Here is a 24,403-nt window from a genome sequence, read left to right as displayed (position 1 = left end):
CATCTAGCACGTGTCAGCATATGGCAGGTGCACAAAGCTTATTTGCTGAATAAGTGAGTGACCACATTTGGGTGCAGAGCCACCTCGGGTGATTACTGAAAGTGCGTATTTGCTGTCCTGGTCCTCATAACTGTTATTACTGAGTTGGTAGGTCCGCTGTGTGTTTGTCATGAGCCATGATGGTGTCCCCCCGGCCACCCTCCTGAGAGCCCTGAGCTTTCCCAGGGGTCTCCAAGCTGCCGGTTCGTCCTTTGAACACTGTGCACAGAGGAGTTGACGGGACTTCCTCTGCAACCCCAGGTTACAAATAAGACCAGGCTGGATATTGGGAAACGAGGCCACGGGGCAAACTTAACCGAGTTCAGGGTGAAAGTGCAAAGTCCTCCTCGTCTGGAATGGCAGGAAAAAGAAAGCTACAAACAAACCGTTTCCTGCCACCCCGGAGCCACCTGCCTCAGATAAGCTGCTCTGGAGCCCCTGCTCCCACCCCAGCTCTTGGGCAGCTCCAACTGGGTTTGTTTGAAGTAAAGGGGAGGCAGGGGCTCTGCTCCCATCAGGAACCTGGAAGCCATTCCCAGTGGATAAAGGATGAGTTTAGGGGGAAGAGAGGAAAACGCTAACAGTGGATGAGGAGGCAGCTGTGTCTCCCTGTCTCCCACCAGTTCCCTCCTCACCCCCCCCCCCCCCCCATAGCCGGTTGGAGTACAAGAGCACCTGGCTGGGAAAGGGGGGCATCCAAACAGACCAGGTTGGGCCACCTGCCATTGACCAAATCCAGAGGTGGAGAAGCAAGTAGGGGTGAAATGAGAAAGGAATTTATTTCAGGGAGGCCACCGCGGGGAAAAGAGTGGACTAGGACCTCCAAGGGTATCTCCAAAATGCCAAAAATGGTTCCAGGTTTATATAAGGAAAATGTGAGGCGAAGGTGGGTGGAGACGGGCAGGTAGGCAGTGAAGGTTAAGTCAGTCATTGTCTTGTCCTGGGATGCTTCGCCCACAGGGTCTTTGGCTTGAGTTGAGAGACAAGCTGGGAAGAAGAGCTCAAGTAAAACGTTCGAGGTCAAAATGAAGGCAGCCTTGGGGTGCCTGGGCGGCTCAGTGGTTAGATGTCCTCTGACCCCTGTCCTCTTTCATCCCCACCCCAACTCGCCTAGGTTTTCTTTCCCTCCCGGCACATGCCCATGGGTCACAGACAGCCGGCTGACTTTCAGCTAGGGGCACCTGGGGAAGGAGCACACTCAACCTCCTGCACGCTCAGTTCTTAATACACTCCATATTTGATCTTCCAAATATGCCTCTGAAGCAGGTATTATTACTTCCTCTACTTTACAGAAGAAACCAAACCGAAGCCTGAAATTCAAAGGCGTTGTGGAACTTGTCCAAGGTTACACGGCTAGAGGATTGGAAGCCGGGTTGTCTGATTCCAGTGCTTTTTCTGTTATGCTGGGCAGCTTCCTGCTAGCCTCGGGGCTTGGGCTTGGGCACCTGGCCCCTGGCCCCCGGGATGAAGCATGGGGGTCTGGCTCCAGGGAAACAGTTACCAGTCAATGGGAACAGTAACTGTGGCTGCAGAAACCACACCAAGGAAGTGTGGCAAATATGGTAAATGCAACCACACTGACTTGGGGTCACAGACCCCTTCCCCGGCCCAGCCCCGTCCTGCCCTCTGTGTGGGGCGCTGCGATTGGATGAGGTGCCACAAAATGTGGGACATCCCAGTTGGGTAGGGGCAGCTGCAGCCAGTGGTGAAAGAATTCACCCGAAGCAGAACAAAAGAGTTCATTGCCCACACCTCATGGGAGCAGCAGGCAGGGCAGCAAAGGAGAGACTGTCGGTCTCCAAGCAGTGGTGGGGAGGCGGGGCTATAGTCACAGGACTGAGTGAGCAAGTATGGGGACCTATGTAATTTTCCCTTTTTTGGCCAGTTAGGGCCTGTGGCCATTCTGGGGTGGGTGTGCTTAGTGAGCCTGTTTGCATGCCGCTCTCTGGTCGCTGGGGGCCCTTTGGCCTCGCTCAAGATTCTATCACTGAAGTTTGCATCGCTGAAGCCTGTTGCCTAAAAGCAGCCTCTACACTCTGTGCCCTGCCTTTGGTAAAGCAGCATCTAAGCAATCTCAGCATCTCAAACATTCGTGGTATGACGGGCTGGTGAATACCTCAAGTGTCGTGTTGCAGTTTCCAACTGCCTTCTTGGATCACGCTATTGGGACCAGGAATGCGAGCTGGATGTGATTGCGGTGGAAGTTGCCTCTTCCTCGCGGTCACTCGCGGTGAAGGAGTCGGAGAGAAACGCGAGTGAGGAGCAGCTCCAAGTGGCTGAAAGAGCACAGCATGGGACCCGGTTTCACGGCCTCCTGGCCCCAGAATCAAACATAAGGATGGGGTTAACCCGGCCGGCACAGCGCCTCATCGCTGGCCGACCGCGTCCTGGTCCTCCTCTCCGATGCCGCCGTGGGGCTGCAGAGCTGAGACCCGTGGAGCAGGCAGCGTGCTGGGGAGCACGTGAAATCTGTGGGAGCACGAGGGATCCCGCGGAGCACGTGCAATCCCCGGGAGCAGGTGCAACCCCAGGGAGCCCGCAGAATCTGGGGGAGCACGTGGAATCCCGGGCTTGTGGGACCGGGGGCATGGCTCCCTGACTTCCTGAAATGAAAGCGCCGAAAGTGAAATTCAAACTGGCTTTGGCATGGCAAAATAGCGGCCATGAAGGAAGTTCGTAAATAACTTCCATGCTCTTTTTCTCCTTAATGCTCAAGATCTCAAAATACACGACCCATCATTCACAGCGGAGAGTGCCCCTGCTTCCTGGCTCCGAGTGTGGGCATGGTAAGAATACCCAACTCCGGGCTCTTTCGACAACGGAGGAAGATAAACCCCGACAGTGTTTTTTCCAGCAGGTGAGTCCCTTGCAAAGCAGCCCAAAAAGGTGTCAGCTCACCCCTTTTTACTTCTGCAGCGATTCCCTCGTAGGGAGGGAAACAAAACCAGATGACTTCCCTCCATTTTGAATGAGGAAAGCAGGTCTGGGCAGAAGGCCTTTGCTCTGGAATTAAAGGAAGGGTTCTTAGTTCCCTCTGCACTTTCGCTCTCATTTCTGTGTAAACTTTGAACCAGCTGCACTTGTTTACAGCCTTGTCTACAGGTTATGCAAGCAAATCACCTGAGAAACGCCTGTAAAGAAACCAAAAAAACCAAAACCCAGCAGAGCCAGCCCTGGAGGTGTTGAGTTCTGACCCTAATTTGTGTCCTAGATGGTGCAGACTGGAAGGTGCTGGGCACCCCCTCCGGGGAGATCCTGCCTAGTGCGTCCACAACCAAATCCCTGTTCTGCCCTTTCTTCCTCCTCTAGGCCCTGCCCTTTGTGGCTCTCGCACCTAGGGGACTCTGGCCCTGAGCCTTCCAGAAAATCTGAGGATACCTCCTTTCCCCTTGGCTATGAAGGTCACGGGAGTGGTTTGGTTCAAAAACCTCGCCTCCTAAAAAGGAAAAAAAAAAAAATCGCACGTATTATGATTTTTTCCCACGTTTCCCATGAACGGTTGAGGGAGTTTGAGATTGTTTTTCTCAGGCTTTTGGCCAAACCGCAGAATCTCTCAAAGACATCCCTTCCAAGATGCGGAGGGCATTTGACCCCTTTAATTCTGAACATCATTTGTATTTTAAAATTAATTTGCAGGAAGATCTATACAGTTTTCAAAACATTTTGGGGGGGGGATGGCGTCACAAAGTTAAATTCAGTTGGTCAGTCCTGCGGAGTCAGGAGCGGGGGTTGGGGGCGGGAAGACATCGTAGGTACAAACTCCAAAACAGCAGCTGCCTGAATCTAAAACTCCTGTGAGGCTCTCCCAGCCCCACGGCCATCTTCTGTTGAGGGCACCGCCATGCCCAGGAGGACCCGGGGAAGGCACAGGAGGCCTGAGCTCCAGTTTTGCTTCTGGGTGCTTCTTGGTGACACATGTCACTTGGAGGCTGTCGGACAAAGAGCACGTGCTGGGCAGAGGCACAGCAGGGTGATTTGGAAGTGGCTGAAGACATCAAGGTCCCCCACTTCCAGCTTTGCTTTATGCCCAACAGCAGGTTGCCACACATGACCTCCGAACCGCCTGATGATCCGAGGGCTCCCCTACCCAGAACCACTCCGGTTCTCTTTACCTTCCTGTAATGCGGTGATTTATAATAAATCTATAGTTGGTCTTAGTCCTTGTTCTGGACACAAGCTCCTAAAACCCTTCTGGAATTTTTTTTTTAAGTTTATTTATTCATTTTGACAGAGAGAGGAAGCGAGAGAATGAATTCCAAGCAGGCTCTGCACAGTCAGCGCGGAGCCAGGCGCGGGGCTTGAACCCACAAAACGTGAGATCATGACCTGAGCCAAAAGCAAGGGTCAGCCGCTCTACCGACTGAGCCACCCAGGCGCCCCGCCTTCTGGAATCTGGAGAGCAGGCAAGGTGTCTTTTGTTATGCTAATGAGGAAGCCCCCCCCCCCAGGTAACCTGAGGTTTTGGGCAGGTTGCCCGAAGATTACGATTACGTGGTTGGAACTTTCCACTTCCCTCCAGACTCCCAGGAGAGGAAAGGGGATGCAGATCGAATTGTTACTAATTGCTAATGATTTAGTCAATTATCCTACGTAAAGAAGCCTCCGTGAAAACAGGGTTCGGGAGATCTTGCAGGTTGGGAGCACACGGAGATCTGCGGAGAGAGGCGTTTGGAGAGGCATGGGAGCTCTGTGCCCGTACCTTGCCCTACGCATCGCTTCCGTCCAGCTGCTCCTGAGTGTATCTTTTTTTTTTTTTTAATGTTTGTTTATTTTTGAGAGAGAGAGAGAGAGAGAGCATGAGCAGGGCAGGGGCACAGAGAGAGGGAGACACAGAATCTGAAGCAGGCTCCGGGCTCTGAGCTATCAGCACAGAGGGGCTCGAACCCACGAACCATGAGATCATGACCCAGGCCGGAAGTTGGATGCTTAACTGAGCCACCCAGGCGCCCCGAGTTCTATCCTTTTATAATATAGAGGTAATCTAGTGAGTAAAATGTCTCTCAGAAAATACAGGTCCTATATTTTCCTCTCAAACTCCTCAGCCCTTTACCCTGGGGGGGGGGGGGGGGTGGTGCTTGCAGTCCTGGGGGCACTGGTTGGCTGCAGCCTCCTCTGCCTGGCAAAGTAAGAAACCACCTTCCTTTTTCATACCCAGCCTCTATCTTCGAGTTACATGTTTTGGCTCTGGAGCACAAAGGCTGGTTTTGAACAATGGGAGGTTCTGGAAATGTTCACTTATGACAAACATGTGAGCTGGAAACCTTTCCTGCTGGGTTTCTAGACAACCCCCTGCCTCCACCCCTCCCCCCTCCCCTTAACACCCAAGCAGAGTTCTGGCGAATAGGGACCCTCTCCCTCCCCTTGGGCCTTGGAGGGACACTAGGCTCCTTGTGCTGCCTGACTGGCCCTCACCTGCTGCACAAGTTAGCCTTGGCGGGAGGCTGCGGGAGTCTCTCCGGGGCAAGGCCAGAAAGTGAGGGGGGAGAAAAACTCGTTACACACAGAAACATTACACAAGTTGAGGGTTTTATTTACATAACAGGGCAAGAAAAGGATACAAAAGAAGCCTCTTTCAAGCGTGTAAAAGCAAAGCTCTAAAACTCAATTCCCAGGGGGGCGTGGACCCTGATGTTAAAAAAACAAAGCTGAGGACAGAGAACAGGTGATAGGGGATCTGCCACACGGGTGCCTGGTGGCCGGGGAGGTGAACACTCGCCGGGGAGGCTGAGCGGCTTGGAGAAGTTCATCTTCTGTACACACGAATCTGTCTCCCAGGACAATCCCTGCGAGGTTCCGCCTTAAGAAATTTCTGGGTTAATTCTTAACCAGACTGTAGGAGTTTCAGGGTCAAATGTGTCTGGTCTGATAGTGTCTCCAGTTTGGGAGTGGGGTAGGGAAGGTCTTCACTGGACAGGCCCTGGCAGCTCTGGTCCCTTTCTGGGTCACGCTTCCATCCCCCCAGGGGACTCAGTGAGCTTCTCAGCCACCCCCCCCCCCCCCCGGCCCCTGGGGAGGGGCATCCTTCAAGTTCACGGCAGGCTGCTTCCTCCTGTCCCCCTTCTGTCACTGGTGGGCCGGACAGGCCCGCCTGGCTCTCCCACTAAACCACGTCTCTCCCCCCCAGTCCCAGCGTGACCAGGCAAGCTATATTTATCTTACATGTGTGAAAATGTGCCATTATCAACTTTCCTCATTTGAGTTAAAACAAGACTGTCTGTTTTCTCTTTTCCTCACAAATACTAATGGTCCAGGAACCGGATCCAAGTTCATCTGCAACGTGGGTTTCCAGAACGTGAGGCTGAGTCCAGCTACAACTTCCTCCTCCACCCATTCCTTTTTCTGTCCCCGTCTGTCTGCCCACCTTCTTCACTTCCGGGGGCCACCTCGTCGGCTTGACCGGCGAGGCATGAACCCGGAGACCTCCTTTGCGGAGTCTGGGAAACTTGTCGGGGCCACAGGCAGGTGTTAATACCCATTCTACAGACTGATCAGCAGCCATCACTTCGGACCTCTGGATATTCTGGAAACAGGTGGAACAGTGGCCCATCACGAGGGGTATGGGAAGAGGAGCCTCCTCTCCTTTCACCTCCCCGGCCAACGGTCCAATGGCAGTCCGTGGGTTGTCCTGGGGACAAACTTGGCAGCAAACGACAAGGATGCTACACGGGCAGCTGGTGAGAGCTCATGGGCCTCAGAGGGTTTTTCAGCACCAGCCATGGCACCTCCAGCCGCCCAGCGCCCCTGGTCCCTACCCAGAGCTGGGAGCCCAGCCCACCTAAGATTTCCCAGCACCGGTACACCAGACCCGGCCCCCATCCTGCCACTTCTCCTGTCCGCCATCTTTCTTTGTCTACCTCCAACACACCCGTCTCCTACTTCCTGGTTCCTCCTCTAAATCGCACACTTCCCCTGCCAGGCCTAGCGTCTCCTTCTCTCCCGAGACAAAGTGCCCTCGGTGGCTTGGCACAGAGGCACGGACAGCCGTGGGGAGTAGGCGACAGTGCCCAGCAGCGGAGTCAGGACGCCCACCGTCAGCCGGCCACAGGCGTGCAGCTCCAAACACGCAGCCACACTGGGCTGGCCCGGGCACAACGTGGGCACTCCCTCCAGCGGCCTGTGCAACCCAGCCTGTATGTGAACTTGGACTCCCTCCTTGCCTCATCACCAGCGGCTGCGTGCTGGTGTCACAGGAGGGTGGGAATCACAAGCTTCATCTACTTTAAACAGTCACCTGTCTCATCAACAGTCTTAGAAGCATCACGACCTTCACGGAGATTTTCCTTCCTTGCTTCTTGGTGACAAAGGGGTGGAGGAAGGAGATGGGGCACAGACAGCCAGACAGCGCCTCTGCTGCCCTGGGAACCGAGGGCAAACCATAACCCCAAACCGAACACAGGCCTCACTCTGCGGGATCGTCCGTCGGAGCCACCCGTGTCCTAGAGTCATGAGAAGCTCAGCAGATGGGCAGGGATGTTCCATTCACAGCATTCATCCAATTCAACAAAGAAAGCCATTGTCTTCCCCCAGGGATTTTGCGGGTTCGGGTCTGAAATGGTCCCGGATTCACAGGCTCCCGGAGCAGGAGAGCGTCCATCCTTTCTCCAGCGGTCCCCGCGGCGCCCACTAGCGGACGAACGAGACCACGCTGGTGGCTACCCCGAATGGGGCGGAGTAGGCCGCGGCGAAGCCCTGCAGGCCGATGACAACGTAGCGGCACCCTTTGGAGATGACCTTCCCAACATTCTATTTTTAAGAAGAGAAGAGAAAAGCAAAGGGGTTGGGTTAGGCACCTCGTAATCCCTCATACACAACGGTGACCCATGCAAAGGATCATGGTGCCTCTTTCCCTCAGGGCAGATTAGCAAGTGACCGCGTCTCTACATCCGCCCCCCAAAGAAGAACTGGTAGGGACTCAGAACAGACGTCATCATCCAGCAAAGCAGTTCAAGGCTATGTGTGTTTCCAGTTGATTCAGACATCTTGGGAACAGGAGGCAGGCTGCTAGTTCTAAGACCAGACCAGTTTTCTTTCCTCTTTTTTTTCAAAGTAGGCTCCACACCCAATGTGGGGCTTGAACTCTGAGATCAAGAGTCACATGCTCTGCTCACTGAGCCAGCCAGGCGCCCCTGGTTTTGTTCTATTTTTTATTTATCTTTGTTTCATTTCTCCCCTGTGGTGATTTGTTTTGAGAGAGGGAGCGCACCCACGCTATCAACGCAGAGCCCCACATGGGGCTCGATCTCCCGAAGTGTGAGACCATGACCTGTGGCCAAAATCGGGAGGTGGATGCCCCACTGACCGAGCCACCCAGGTGCCCTTTGTTTTGTTTTTTAAACCAAAGTCCACTCTTCTTCTCTGTTCCAGCCAAGTTACCGCATCATCTGAAGGCTGGGTCAACTCTCCCTTCACCCGCCTATTCTGAAAGCCCACTCCTCCCTCCCTCCTGGGCACAACCCACACCTTTGTGTCTAAAGACTCCTGCTGTTCTCTGATTGCTGCATCCCTCAGTGCAATTATAAACTCCTTTAGGTGTGTCAGTCCATTAAGCATCTGGACTTTGGCTCAGGTCATGATCTCGCGGTCTGTGGGTTTGAGCCCCGGGTCGGGCTCTGTGCTAACAGCTCAGAGCCTGGAGCCTGCTTCGGATTCTGTGTCTCCCTCTCCCTCTGCCCCTCTCCTGCTCGCACTCTGTTTCCTTCTCTCTCAAAAATAAACATTACAAATTTTTTAGAAAAAAGCTACTAAAATAGCTCATTAGCTGGAACACTGTCAGAGCAGATTGGAGGAAAGTTGACACAGAGAAACGTAAAATACCTATTAACGACCAGTTGATTTAACACCAGTCATGTGAGGGACGTTTTGAACTCTTAGACCTGAGTCAAGTTTTCAACCCAAATAACCTCTCCAGAGAAGCGTGGAGACATGGGGGAGCACAGGGCAGCGTGGCAGGCTGAATAACGCCCCCCAATTCCAAGAATCTGTGCCTATGTGGCCCTTATGTGCAAAAGGGACTTTGCAGATGTGATTAAAAAATTTTTTGAAATGTTTATTTTTGAGAGAGAGAGAGAGAGAGAGAGCATGAGCAGAGAGAGGGAAACACAGAATCTGAACCAGGCTCCAGGCTCTAAGCTGTCAGCACAGAACCCAGCGCGGGGCTTGAACCCATAAACCACGAGATCATGATCTGACTGACGTCGGCTGCATAACCAACTGAGCCACCCAGGCGCCCCCCGCAGATGTGATTAAATTAAGGGTCTTGAGATGGGGAGGTGGTCCTGGATTATCCAAGTGGGCCCAATCCTTTTAAGAAACCCCATATATTTAAAAGGATCCGAAGAAAGACAACAGTCCTTACAAGAGGGACACAGGAGGGGTCAGATGGAAAGCGATGTAATGACAGAGGCAGAGGGAGAGGGAGAGATTTGCGGACGATGCAGTGCTGGCTGTGATGGAGGATGTGGAAGCTTTGGAAGCTAGAACGAGCAAAGAGCCTGGTTCTTCCCTGCAGGCCCCACGGGGCCCAGCCTGCAGACTTCAGAGCAGTGAGACTGATTTCGGGATCCTGGCCTCCAGACCCGCACAATTTGTGCTATGACCTAAGCCACAGCGCTGGTGGTAATTTGTTAGAGCTGTCATAGGATGCCAGGCTTTTGGGGGGTTCTCTGGTATTCAACTAACCCCCAGGGAAGATAGGGATTCTCTGTGCACTTCTAGTTAAAAAACAAACAAACAAACAAAACCTAGCTGCCCACAAAGATCATTTCCCCCTGAATACAAAGACCAAGCCTTCAGTTTTGAAATGTGGTCAGGACGCAGGCACAAAGCTGAGGTGGGCAATCAGCTACAGACTGAGGTTTTTTCTGAGTTACAGCTCATTAAAACCTAACCAGAGGGGCGCCAGGGTGGCTCAGGCGGTTAAGCGTCAGGCTTCGGCTCAGATCATGATCTCACGGTTCTTGGTTCTTGAGTTTGAGCCCCGCATCGGGCTCTCTGCTGTCAGTGCAGAGGCCGCTTAGGATCCTCGGTCTCCCTCTGTCTCTCTCAAAAATAAAGGAACACTAAAAAGCAATAAAAGCTGGAGCATTTGGGTGGCTCAGTCGGTCAAGCAGCCGACTCTTGGTTTTGGCTCAGGTCATGATCTCGCAGTTTGTAAGTTTGAGCCCCGCATCAGGCTCCTGGCTGAGGCTGTGAAGCCTGCTTGGGATTCTCTCTCTCCCTCTCTCTCTGCTTCTCCCACTGCTCATGATCTCTCTCTCTCTCTCTCCCTCAAAAATAAATAAATAAACATAAAAAGGAGCATAAACATAATCAGGAAAGAAACAGTCACACGGGGTCTCTCCTTCACCCCCTGAAATAACAGCCAACAGTCACAAGAGCCCTTCCACACGCCAGGTGTGCTCGGAGATCTTTGCGTGGACAAACTCATTTACTCCTTGCTACGACCCTAGTCTTATCCCATGTTACAGATGAGGAAACTGAGGCAAAGAGGTGGGCATAGCCACCAACAGGTGGTGGGGCCAGGGGCTTGAGCCTGGCAGTCTGGCTCCAATGCTCCTGTCCCTACCTGCTTGCTACCTAGAGCATGAGGACATTTTTCTCCCTCTTGAGCTGAAGGTTATTCCACGACCGACACTTCCTCTTTCTGACCCTCTCCTAGCTGCCTGATGACCACGCTGTCCACGCAGAGCCTGATGTGGAGCTTGAATGCACGAACTAGGAGATCACGACTTGGGCTGAAACCAACAGTCAGATACTCAACTGACTGAGCCACCCAAGCACCCCCAATGCAACCTCTCACCTTTTTTTTTTTTTAATTTTTTTAAAATAAAACTTACCCCCGGGTCATGATCTCACCGTTCTCGAGGTCAAGCCCCGCATCAGGCTCGGAGCCTGGCGTTTACTTCGGATTCTGTGTCTCCCTCTCTCTCTCTGCCCCTCCCCCATTAGTGCTCTGTCTCTCTCAAAAATAAATAAACACTTAAAAAAAAAGAAAACGTCCTGAGCTTTTCAACCTCCTGAGGACTCTGTACCATGCGGCTCCGTGGCGGTGCCCCAACTATGCCAGGATCTCCCCGGGAGGCGTGGACCTCACTGGGGCAGGACTGCTCTGTATCTATTTTTGCATCTCCAGCGGTTTAGCACAATCCCTACGCGTGGCGAGCTCCCAGAAACCACCTCCAAGGGCCACCCTGTGACCCGAGCTGTCCACATTACCACTTCACCAGCTGAGGCAAATGATGGCTTGCTTCCTTGTGCTCCACTGAGACCAGGAAGAGCGCGAGGAGTCCTAGCGCGACTCGGAGCTGGAAAGTCCCGACTTGACAGTTTTCAGTAATAACACGTACCACTGCCTGCTCGTGCACCGTCCCCAAAGCTGCTGACTGCTTTTTACAGGGGATAATAAACCAAAGTTCCTAGGAGTGGAGACTGGATGGTTTTAGATACGATAAGAGGCCACTGGGTGACACAGATAATGAGGCAGTAAAAAGCAGATGGCGCCTTTGGCCAGGACACCGTGAGTTCTGCGACAAGTCTTCTGTGTGGCCCTGTCCCGCCCCAGGGAGCGGACTCAGCAGCAGCTGCAAGTGATTCCAGGCAGAGGCACTTGGGCACCTCAGGCTCTGACCTCTGAGGACATTGTCATTTTATCCCATATTCCTATTCTCTCGCTCTCCCCCTCTCTGTCTCACCCCTTCCTCCTCCCCTGCCCCCACCCAAGGCAAAAGGCACGTCTGCAGGCCCCAGAATACACCCACAGCCGGCTGGGAGAAGAGAAAAGGAGATCCAGCAAGTGCCTATGCACGTATCTGTTGAGCTCCCAGGCCCTGGAAATAACCGTGGGAACAGTTGGGGGTCATAACCCAAACAGCTCTCAGCTGGAGGGACACCCTGGCGAGGACTGTTGGCAGAGAACAGATGAACTGGCCCCCAACTCCCTACTCTCCAGCTGGGTCGCCTTCTACAAGTCCCCTAACCACGCTAATGCCTCAGTATTCCCCATCTGTAAAATAGGGAATTCTGTCTCACCAACTGGACAAGGGAGGTTAAGCCTCACGGCGATCAGAGCCCCCGGGAATGTTGGGGCCCGCTGGAAATGTTACCAACCCGCCAGCCCCAGAGGAGCGGGTGCATCGGTGCTCCCCGAAAGCCCTGGTTTGGCCTCTGTCATTACTTGCGACTTCGTTTTCCCTCACCTCCCGGACGACAGGAGGAACACTTTCTGGTGCTCTAGTAGCGACTATTGGCGAGGGGACGCAGGGGCAGCCGGGAGAGGCTGAGCGCAGCCGGACGGTGGGGACCCGACCCCCACCCTCGCGGCGATCGATCGCTCGGGAAGCCGGGGCCCGGGCCGCCCGCACCCCGACCCCGCGGGCCCTACCTTGCCGTACTTCTTCAGCTTCTGCCGGTACCTCCTCTTGGGCTTCTCTCCCGGCGCCGGCTCCTCCAGCGGCTCGTAGCGCTCGGGGAGGACGGCCAGGTGCACCTTGCGGGCGCCCCGGGCGCCCGGGCGCCCCGCGTTCGCGCAGCTCGCCGCCTCGTCCCCGCGCTCCGGCTGCTCCAGGAGGGCGGCCGCCTCCTCGTCCCCCTCCGTCCGCGCTCGCCCCCGGGGCCCGCGGCGCGGGAGGCCTCTCGCCGCCTTGCTTCGGAGCCTGGCTCCCACCGTCATGCTGCCGCGGGGCCCTCCGGCGAAGGTCAGGGCTTGAAGACGCCCGACCTTCGCGCCCCGCCCGCGCCTGCGCCCCGGCCGCCCGCCCCAGCCCGGACGGGGCGGGGAGGCAGGGGTGGGGGACTTGGGTGGCAGCGCCCCCTGGCCGCGGGGCCCGGAATTGCGCGCTCGGCCCCACCCGCCTACCTGGCGGCCAAAGCGGGGGCGGGGGCGGGGGCGGGGGCGGGGGCGGGGGCGGGGGCGGGGGCGGGGGCGGGGGCGGGGGCGGGGGCGGGGGCGGGGGCGGGGGCGGGGAGGGACCCCGAAAGCTGGGCGCGCGGTGAACGTACAAAACGCGTTCAGCCGCAGCCGCAACGAAATAAGTGAAACCCAAATAACGAGGCTTCACTTGCCACGTTCAAAGTGGCAGAGGTGATAATAATAGAAGTAAAGATTATACCCAGCGCCGCTGAGGGCGTGGTGAGACGGTTGGTGATACGTTGGTACGGTATTCATGGGATGCACGCTGGTGACCAGCGTTTGGGAAGGCGACCAGAAAATTCTCACCAAGGGTCCTGAACAAACGGCCACACCTGTCTAGGCACCTGTCGTAAGGATATAGTCAGAAACGCAAAGCTCAGTGAGTCCACGGTGGTTAATCTCAGTCTGATTCACGGTGACGAAGTGAAGCACACCAACGGGGTTGGGCAGGCTAAATTCTGGTGCAAGCCTATGGCGTCACGTGACGCAATCATTAAAATGAGGTTTTCAGCAATATCACGGGCAGGTATGCATCTCTGCGTTCCTGGTGAATCTTAACCTTCTAGGGACGCCGTACTGTCTTATGCGGGTAGATATCTTTTAATTCTTGCAAGCTACACGTTAAGTAGAGAGTAATATGGGTTGTTAATTTCATTAATATTTTATGATTTAAAAAATTACAACACATTTTTTAAGGTTTCGTTTTGAGAGAGAGAAGGACAGAGTGTAAGCAGGGGAGGGGCAGAGAGAGAGGGAGACACGGAATCTGAAGCAGGCTCCAGGCTCCAACCTGTCAGCACAGAGAAGATGTGGGTCTCGAACTCACCAACCCTGAAATCATGACCTGAACCGAAGTTGGATGCTTAATGGTCTGAGCCACCTAGGTGCCCCAATTTCATTAATATTTTAATACTATTAAGATGCACGATACATTTAAGAATGGTTTGGATATGTTGCTGTAAATACATAAAATATTTACTATATAAATATAAAAATATTTTTTAAATATTACTTTTAATTTGAGGTCTTCTATATTAAATCTCTTTCCATTCAAAGGGTGATCAAAATAGATGGCATAATAGAGAGGGGAAATTAAACGTCTGCCTTCATATTTTAAAGTATTTTCTTTAAAAAAAAATGTATCTGTGGTTATTGTCCAGATCCCACTGCATGCACAATTGGGAATTTAAGGCATATGACGTATTTTATTTCTGCACCAAAGGTAAAGAGCAAACACTTCAGGCAAATTCAGTGGAAACACGGGATTGCAGTTAAAGGGTATTACAGCTAAAATTCGGTACGATCATAAAACAAAGGTCTTCCATAAATTGTTTTTCTTGCATACTGAAGAGTTTCCTGAAATTTTGTTTTCTCTTTCCTGGAGAGACCAAGTGTTTTCCGGTCTGGCGCTGTGAGGGGCTGGCCATGGGGAGCCCACCAGGAGTTAGCGGAGCAGGGGGCCGGGCTGGACCGCGGCTGCAATGAGATGGAGTTCAGCTTTGGTTGGTCCCGGACTTCGGTCACTGTCAAGGAGCCAGAGACTTTGATCTTGTCAGTACCTGGGCTGGCAGCCCAGCACCAGCATGTGGGAGCACCTTTGGCTGGAGCTCTCCCACGGCTCTGGAATGCACGACTATGCACAATGGTCCGGGAAGCCCATGCTGCCCGCCCGCATTCAGCTCAGTGGCTGGTCCAGGAATGGAGGCTTCGGTGGCTACCCACCTAGGACAGGCTTGCCCCTGTCCGGAATGCCACTGGCCAAGGCCCGCCTGCACCCGCCACTCCTTGGTACCACTATAGAATACGGTTTTTATTGGTGTGTGCACAGATTTACATCTGTACGATCTAGACGGAGAGAGAGCCTACTGCATCGTTCTCCATCAGAACCAGAGTCAGAAGTCACCTGTGGCTAAAGCTTTAAAGTGACATACGTAACATCTGAAATAACTCTTCAACACTATAATGGAATTGTGTCTTATCCAAAAGCCACTGAAGATTTGCAACACTACTGAGCCATTCGCACTTAATACTATTGACAATAGAAAAGTGTATGTGTACTGTCTGTTAGCTGGAATTAAAATTAAAAGGAAAAGAAGAAAAACGTATGTGTAGAAAAATAAGGTCAGAATTATGACCTTATGAGTTAAAAGAATATTTCTGACAAAACCTGAAAAACCTGAATTGGTATATATTCTCCCAATAGTATGCCATTCCAATACATATGTATATTCCACTGTGTGTGTGTGTGTGTGTGTGTGTGTGTGTGTTTCTTGGAGGTAGATTAAGATGTCTTAATAAATGGTACTGTATTTAGAAAACAGCAATATAGAAAACTATCTTGGCTTATATATATTGTAAAACTAAATGAAGCATTATTTAGACCTGTGGTTTGATGTGACAATACTTAGAACACACGATATATTGATTGGAAGGGATTGGTATCATATATGACTGACAGAAGAAAAGCTGGCTGGGCCAGGGGTCGGGGGAGGAGGCAGATAACCGAAAAGCTCTCATGTTAGGATAGGATTTAGTACAATAGAAGTCTGATTGGAGTCAGGAAGCTGTGGCTTCTAAATATATTAAGACAGATTGAATAGAGGAAGTCTGACTAGGTCTGTCCAGCCTTGTTCAGATTGCACATACATAAATCTTGCACATATAACTGTGCAATGAGTCATTGTAGGTGATCCAGACAGTGATTTAAATGAAATTCTCATTTTGTACTACGAAGATTCAACTGTTGAGGTATTACTATTTATCTTCATGATGTGAACCAATAAAACTAATTCTTTTGTCAGTGGCTGAAGACAGCCCCAAGTGGAAAGCAGAAGCTAAAATATAAAGAGCTCGGAATTGTCAGGGTGCCTGAGTGGCTCAGTTGGTTAAGCGGCCGATTTCGGCTCAGGTCATGATCTCACAGTTTGTGTGTTTGAGCCCCTCGTCGGGCTTCGTGCTGACACCTGGGAGCCTGGATCCTGCTTCAGATTCCGTGTTTTCCTCTCTCTCTCTCTCTCTCTCCCTCCCCCACTCATGCTATGTCTCTCTCTCTCACAAAAACAAACATTAAAACATTTTAGAAAAAATTTATAAAGAGCTCAGAACTGTCAAACTCTGACCCCTTCAAACTGAAAACGAACTGAAACATTTGGACAGAGCTTCCACAACCCACAGACTGAGGGATTATTTCAGAGTAATAAAGCCAAGTAATTTCACTGTGCCTTAAGGACACAGGCAAGTACAAATACAAATTTGCATTTCATTTAGCAGTGGTATCATAAGCATTAATTCTGGCATCACTATTGTGGATCTATTTCTTTTATTGGCAAGTAAAATAAATCAGTCATTCTGTTAGCTTTGTTATGAATCAAGAGTTTCAGGGGCGCCTGGGTGGCTCAGTCGGTTGAGCATCCGACTTCAGCTCAGGTCACGATCTCGCGGTCCGTGAGTTCGAGCCATGCGTCAGGCTCTGGGCTGACGGCTCAGAGCCTGGAGCCTGCTTCCGATTCTGTGTCTCCCTCTCTCTATCCCTCCCCTGTTCATGCTCTGTCTCTCTCTGTCTCAAAAATAAATAAACGTTAAAAAATTAAAAAAAAAAAGTTCGAAGAAAAGAGCCAAATTCATTTAAAAAAAAAGTTTCAGACTGACAATTACATGAGTCATCTATGATAAAAATAATGAGGCCTAATTATAGTTTGAATATAGGATTAAGACTTTTCAGTTTGGTCTCTAATATCAATTTCCACTGAAGGGAACTGGGGCTTAGGAAACTAGCTGATTGCATGTCTGGGACAGGGCAGGTATAAGATGGGTACGGGATGTCTTGTTACCAGAAAGCAAAGACACTTAAAAGAATTTGCCCACTTTTGTCCAAAGGCTACACGGGCAGCTTAAGGATTGCTTTGGCTAACTTGTGACCTTCCAATCACCAAAACATAACTAATGACTACAAATAATCGAAACAAATCAAGTCAGTGAAAAGCCATCAGTTCATCACATTTTCTAGGAGAAAAAAAGGAGGGGCTCCTGGGTGGCTCAGTCGATTAAGTGTCCAACTTCGGCTCAGGTCATGATCTCCTGGTTCGTGAGTTCGACCCCTACGTCGGGCTCACTGCTGTCAGAGCAGAGCCCGCTTTGGATTCTTGGTCTCCCTTGCACTCTCTGCCTCTCTCTCTTTCAAAAATAAAAATAAAAAATAAACATTAGCAAAAATTTTAAATAAAAAAATAAACATTAAAAAAATCATATGGTATAAAAAGTGGGTTATAAAAGATTATGTTATTTTGGGATGCCACTTTAATATCTTTATGGTTTTTGGCCCTGGTAGATGCGTACAATATAAAAAAAAAAAACCTGCAGTATTCCATAAAGTTCCAAAACTTATTTGGATATGAGGGATCCGATGGCATGAAATTAAGGTGCCTTTGTCGCCAGATGGAAAGATTTAAATAACTGAAGAATTTTAAAAAGTGCAAAATCCCACTGAAGCAGTGAAGTACGTTACCTCAGATTCCGTGAGTAGGCAGAAGAGATAAACTTGCTCTTGGTTAAGTCTAGATAATGTCGGCCATGGGACCAAGCCCTCTTCAGGGGGCAATGGGGTGTCCGCTGTAGAGACAGGTCCCTGGGGTTCCCCCCTGTGGTGGGTAGTGGGACAGAAGCACCGCATCCCGGACACGGTTTTCTCTGACCTCTAGTGGTTCCCTCTAATAATAACTGGAACTAACAACAGTTTCAAGTTGTCAGCCATTTTAAAAGAAATGGCGTGGCATTTGGGGGCTTTGGGCTGGGATTCTATCCATTCAGCGTGGCAAGCGGGATCAGCTCACACACGGAGCAGAGCCTTTGATTGATAAATGTGTCATGACCTAAATGCAGCTTGACGGACCACCCTTTTCTAAAATTAGGTCCACAAGGAAACGTGCAGAAGGGGTTGCTCTTGACGAAAATGTTGGCAACATTAGCGGCACAGCAAGCTGGGATTCCAGAAGCCCAAGTGTGAAAACTTGCGGGGTCAGACTTTGAACCGAATCACTTATGACACCTCTGAAGCCAACTTCCTCGTCAGAGAATGGGGGCGTAAAAGAAATGATTTGTCAGGACACATCTGTCCCTGATATTTTGAGAACGCAAAGTGGACACGAATTTAAGTATCCAAACCAGTCCTTCAGTCTGGATTCATTTCTCCTTTTTTTTTTTTAACTGCAAGAGAATAAATACTTATTAAGTCTCGGGATCGAACGGTGGTTATGAGTAATGGAAGAACTGATATAGGAAAGACCAATAATTCAGAAGCCACCATTAAGAAAAATAAAAGACAGGGGCACCTGGGTGGCTCAGTCAGTTAGGCATCCAACTCTTGGTTTCGGCTCAGGTCATGATCTTGCGGCTCAGAGGATTGAGTCCCATGTCCGGCTCTGCGTTGACAGTTCGGAAACTGCTTGGGATGCTCTCTTGCTCTCCCCCTTTCTCTCTCTGCCCCTCCCCTGCTCGTGCTGTCTCTCTCTCTCTCTCTTGAAATGAATAAATAAACAAAAAACCTTAAACAAACAAACAAAAAGACAAAAGGCAGCAAGTGAGAAATGTTGGCAACAAATAAGAAAAACAATAATAGCAAACTTTTTATTTATTTATTTATTTATCTATTTATCTATCTATCTATTTATTTATTTTTAAACCTTTGCCCTGTTTTAGATAGCTCACATTTATTAGGGGCTTACAAAGTGCCCGACGTAGCCTACAAATTCTACATGGCTTCATTTCATGGATTCATGTCTTTCCACAGCTAAGGAAAATCCCTTTAACAAACGGGATCATACTTTCAGTTATTTATTTTTAATTTTTTTTTATAGTTTATTTTGAGAGAGAGACAGAGAGAGCAAGAGCGGAGGAGGGGTCAAGAGAGAAGGAGAGAGAGAATCCCAAGCAGGCTCCTCACTGCCAGTGCAAAGCCCGATGTGGGGCTCGAACTCACGAACTGGGAGATCATGACCTGGGCTGAAACCAAGAGTTGGACGCTTAACTGACTGAGCCACCCAGGTATCCCCAGGATCATACTTTTAAATGAAGCGGGTTAAAGAAGACATCACTGCTCAAATTTTAGATCCCATTTTGTACTTAACAGCTGAAGACAAAAAGTGCTGGGGTTCGGTCACCCCTTCCAGCCTAAAGGGACTGTTTGTAAAGGAAACGGCTCAGGAAAATAGGCTGTCTGCCTATCTTGAGGCCATTTAATTCTCCAATAATAATAATAATAGTAAGAATGCATTTTTCCCTTGCTGGTGAGGAGGACCGCAAGAAAGCTGCAGGAAAAGTGCCAAAGAGGACTGTTTTTTTAGAGAGAGAACGGACGCCATTTTGATGTCAGCAAAGCAGAGACGCCATCGGGCAAGAATCACCAGCATCTTGTTTTCTGGTATGTATCAGGTATATTTTTCCCCCAAACCATTCCGCTCTCAAGGGAGAACAAAGGGAGATTAAGATGCTACCGAAAAGTATACAAATTTGGGGTCACCTGTCTTGAAAGAAGAGCACCGAAAGAGGTCCACTAAATGAAGGCGCAGGCATTGAATTACACATTCTGATGGGAGAAAACAACAGTGATTTAAGAATAGGTCTATTCCCATTGTGTGTGACCTGTCTCCACAACTCGTTTCATCTTACAAAACCGAAACTCTGTACCGATTTAAACATCTGACTCTCAATTTCCCTCTCCCCCAGTCCCTGGCAGCCACCCATTCTACGTTCTTCTGTCTCTACGCAGTTGACTAGCTACGTCGTTAAATGGAATCATCCAGCGATTCCATTCTTTTTCTTTTTGTGACCGGCTTGTTTCAGTTCACATAATGTCCTTCAAGCGTCATCCATGTTTCTTCCTCTTTAAGGCTACCATTCCAATGTATGTACATACCAAATTTTGTTTATCCCTTCACCTGCCGACGAACATGTCTGCCTTCGGGCTATTCTGAAGGATGTTGGCGGCCATGATCATGGGTGCGCAAGCATCTGCTGTCTTTCTTCTGAGTGTACACCTAGGAATGGAATCGCAGGACCACATGGTGATCCTATTTTTCATCTTTTTTCCACCTGGCCAGCTATATTAAAATATAATTCACAAACCCCATTATAGCATATTTAGAGCGCACAACATGATGATTTAATATATGTATAGTCTCTGTTTCTTTGAGTTTGCCTTTTTTAGGTTTCACATGTAAGTAATGCTAGGCTATTGAAGACCCCAAGCTGCCTCTGCCCTTCCAAACTCTCTGACTCAGAGATCCCCCCATCGTGCTGCTGAGAGATATCACCTAGGCAGGAACCCCTCCCCCCACCAATTCCTCTCTCCTCTGGGACTTTCTTGTCCTTTTCTCCTCTGGGTGGAGGCCCCAGGATGCTGTCACTGGAAGGTCTCCTGCTGCAAGGGACTTCCCTTCCCACGCTGCAGGTCAAAACACAGTCCAAGTAAAGCTGACTGTGTGCTATCGCCATCTGGCGGTCATGCCTTTGCCTTGATCTTGCCCCAATCCTCAAACTCACTGTAATTATATGTAGAACTTCCCATAGAAATAGTCTGGAGGATATACAGCAAATTATTAGCAGTACTTTATGGATGGTGAGGCATTTAATTTTTTTTCTTTTGGCTTATCCATAGTATCTTTTTAAAAAAATGGAGATATAATTGACACATAGTATTACTTTCAGATGTACAACATGATTCGCTATTTATGTATATTGTGAGATGATCACCATCATAAGTCTAGTTAGAATCCATCACCACACAGAGTTACCCTTTATTCTCGTGATGAGAACTTTAAGATCTGCTCCCTTAGGAACTTTCAGATACGTAAGACAGTATGTTAATGATAGTCACCAGGCTGTACATTATATCCCTATGACTTATGTATTTTATAACTGGAAGTTTGTGCCTAGGACTCTCTTCACCCATTTTGCCCACCCCCGCATCCGGTAACCACCAATGTCTTCTCTGTACCTATGAGCTCTGTTTTTCAATTTTCTTCTTTTTAGATTCCACATGTGAGATCATATGGTATTTGTCTTTTCTGACTTATTTCACACTATATATGCCACATTTTCTTTATCCGTTAATCCACCGATGGACACTTTGGTTGTTTCCATGTCTTGGCTATTGTGACTAAAGCCACAATGAGCATAGGGGTGCAGATATCTTTTCGATTTAGTGCTTTTCTTTTTCCTTTGGATAAATACCCAGAAATGCAATTGTTGGATCCTATGGTAGTTCTAGTTTGTATTGATTGAGGAACCTCCGTACTGTTTCCCATAGTGGCTGCATCATTTACATTCCCACCATCAGTGCACAAGGGTTCCTCTTTCTCCACTTCCTTGGCATTTGTTGGCTTTGATAACAGCCATTCCAAACAGGTGTGAGCTGACATCTCATTGCAGATTTGCATTTCTCTGATGATTAGTGATGTTAAACACCGATTTTCATGTACCTGTTGCCCATTCGTATGTCTTCTTTGGAAAAATGCCTATTCAGATCTTTTGCCCATTTTTTTAATTGGATTTTTTTCTTTCTTTCTTTCTTTCTTTCTTTCTTTCTTTCTTTCTTTCTTTCTTTTTTTTTTTTGCCACTGAGTTGTATAAGTTCTTTATATATTTTGGATATTAGCCCCCTATTAGAGATGATTTCCAAAGGTTTTCTCCAATTCTGTTGGATTTTGTTTCATTTTGTTGACGGATTTCCTTTGCTGTGCAGAAGCTTTTTAGTTTGATGCGGCCCCGCTTGTCTATTTTTGCTTTTGTTGTCTTTGCTTTTGGTGTCAGATCCAAAGTGTCATCACCATGAGCGATATCAAGGAGCTTACAGTTTGTTTTCTTCTAGCAGTTTTATGGTTTCAGCTCTTAAAAGCATCTGGGTTGTCAGATGTGGTTTTCAAACTCTTTGCCTCTTAGGGAGAAGCTGTAGGAAGAGTTTCCCCCCCGACTGTGGGCTGCAGAGCAGGGGGTGGAATTCCGACATCGTTGTGCCTCAGTATCTCCTACCCATCATGATGTGAGGGGTTTTTTGCCCAATGCATAGGAGTTGCCTGGCTGGTTTCTGGTTTTCTTTCAGAGGGAATTGTTTGGTATGTACATGTAGATTCAGTGTGTCGACAACGGGAGCAGACAGGTTCAGGATCCTTCTCCCTTACTATCTTGAACCAGAACCAGCTTTATTTTCTAAATTTTCATTGAACAGGTCACTTTTGTAAGAAAAGGAAGAAAACGTTTTGTTATTTCTTTAAACAGGAGAGGTATAAGATTATTTTAAAAAATTATTTTAAAAAATTTATTTATTTAGTTTATTTTGTAACATTTATTTATTTTTGAGAGACAGAGAGACAGGGTGCAAGCGAGGGAGGGTCAGAGAGAGAAGGAGACACAGGATTCAAAGCAGGCTCCAGGTTCCGAGCTGTCAGCACAGAGCCCGACATGGGGCTCAAACCCATAGACTGTGAGATCATGACCTGAGCTGAAGTTGGATGCCTAACCAACTGAGCCATTTTATTTTATTGTGGAGAGAGAGAGAGAGAGAGAGCGCAGAAGTGGGGGAGAGGGGCAGAGGAGAGGAGAGAGAATCTCAAGCAGGCCCCACACTCGGCACACAGCCTGACACGGGGCTCGATCCCATGACCTGAGCCGAAATCAAGAGTTGGTCGCTTAACTGATTGAGCCACCCAGGTGCCCCTTATTACTCTTCTGAATTATTTTATGACTCCTGGATAGAAAAATAAGTCAAGGGCACAGGAACAGCTCCAAGGATGAAATTTCTGAATTGCTGTAAGTGTCCTTTGCAAAACTGAGCCAAACAGAAAAGGCACCAAGAGACAGAACAGGTAAACACGGATTTCTAGAAAATTTTGAGAGTGACTTAGGAAGGAAACCAAAAGATAATTATGAACAATAAGCATGGGTTCACTGAGAAAAACATTATAGTAGATAACCTTTCTCTCCTCCTCCTTCCCTTTTAAATATCATTATTGGGGCGCCTGGGTGGCGCAGTCGGTTAAGCGTCCGACTTCAGCCAGGTCACGATCTCGCGGCCTGTGAGTTCGAGCCCCGCGTCAGGCTCTGGGCTGATGGCTCAGAGCCTGGAGCCTGTTTCCGATACTGTGTCTCCCTCTCTCTCTGCCCCTCCCCTGTTCATGCTCTGTCTCTCTCTGTCCCAAAAATAAATAAAAAACGTTGAAAAAAAAATAAATATCATTATTAATGAGTATCATGGAAAGTATATCTGAATTAAGCTAAACATTTGGCAAAATCAAAACACGGGGGAGTGAGCTCGATAATAGACGTAACAGACTCACGACCGGTTGACTGAAATACACGGAGATTCAGAAACTGCCCACACACTTGTGCTTCAAGCACCTCCCTATACAGGATGGAGCTGGGGGGAGGGGGGGAGGAGGGGGGAGGGAAGAGGGGTCTGCTCTGGGACAATCATTCTCTTTGTGCTCTCGTGTCCGGGCCTGTGAATATTTAGGGCAGGCTGGCCTCGTCCCTGGTGCTGTGGAAGCAGCCAGCCTATAGGAGATTCAGCGTCATGAGAGCCCTTTCGATCCATCGGTATTTTGACTCTTGGACTGGGTTTATTACCAATTACTCTAGGCATGGCTCACAATAGTTGTACAAATACAACTGGGGCTGAGAAGTTTATCCCAAGTGGGTACAATACCAAACTTCAGAATAGCTCACAGAGATTTCTTTCTTTCTGTCTTTCTTTCTTTCTTTCTTTCTTTCAAATTTTATTTTTTTAATTTACATCCAAATTAGTTAGCACAGGGTGCAACAATGATTTCAGGAGTAGATTCCTTAGTGCCCCTTCCCCATTTAGCCCATCCCCCTCCCACAACCCCTCCAGCAACCCTGTTTTTTTCTCCATATTTAAGAGTCTCTTCTGTTTTGTCCCCCTCCCTGTTTTTATATTGTTTTTGCTTCCCTTCCCTTATGTTCATCTGTTCTGTGTCTTAAAGTCCTCATGTGAGTGAAGTCATATGATACCTGTCTTTCTCTAATTTCACTTAGCTTAATACCCTCCAGTTCCATCCACGTAGTTGCAAATGGCAAGATTTCATTCTTTTTGATTGCCGAGTAATACTCCATTGTATATATATACCACATCTTCTTTATCGAGAGAATAACTTATTGATGGCATAAGCAAAAAATAATCAACTCAACATAACACAGGTCCCATTTTGACAATATCAGCATTTTGAGAATCCATAACGAGCGTGGCTTTGTTTATATATAAAAAGACGTAAGTTGGACAGTGTACAAAATGTTTTAGGAACATTTGACTTCTCACAGACATTAAACAGGTGGGTTTTTCTACTGTTTTACCTGCTTTACTACTTCCATGGCACCATCGAAGTTAAAATATGACTTATCTAGAGAGGCCCCTGGGTGGCTCAGTCGGTTAAGCTTGACTATTGATTT

The 24,403-nt window shown here is 49.0% G+C and overlaps 1 protein-coding gene across 1 annotated transcript; it reads right to left on the bottom strand.

Annotated features, from left to right (window-relative positions):
- Positions 1-5,548: 5,548 nt before the first annotated feature.
- CE4H1orf115 (chromosome E4 C1orf115 homolog) lies at positions 5,549-12,799 on the bottom strand. Its single transcript, XM_043567610.1, has 2 exons — positions 12,419-12,799; positions 5,549-7,782 (listed from the first exon to the last, which is right to left on the bottom strand). The coding sequence occupies exons 1-2, from the start codon at positions 12,704-12,706 to the stop codon at positions 7,663-7,665; spliced, it is 408 nt and encodes a 135-aa protein (XP_043423545.1). The 5' UTR covers positions 12,707-12,799; the 3' UTR covers positions 5,549-7,662.
- Between the last annotated feature and the right edge of the window lie 11,604 nt (positions 12,800-24,403).

The sequence above is a fragment of the Prionailurus bengalensis genome, chromosome E4, assembly GCF_016509475.1.
Source record: "Prionailurus bengalensis isolate Pbe53 chromosome E4, Fcat_Pben_1.1_paternal_pri, whole genome shotgun sequence".
Taxonomy (NCBI): domain Eukaryota; kingdom Metazoa; phylum Chordata; class Mammalia; order Carnivora; family Felidae; genus Prionailurus; species Prionailurus bengalensis.
This window is presented reverse-complemented; position numbering and strand designations above follow the sequence as displayed.

Excerpts from the sequence above, each read along its gene's own strand:
- CE4H1orf115 (XM_043567610.1), bottom strand. The coding sequence starts at position 12,706 with ATGACGGTGGGAGCCAGGCTCCGAAGCAAGGCGGCGAGAGGCCTCCCG. Across the intron at positions 7,783-12,418 it reads AGCTGAAGAAGTACGGCAAG|AATGTTGGGAAGGTCATCTC; the intron begins GTAGGGCCCGCG and ends TCTTAAAAATAG.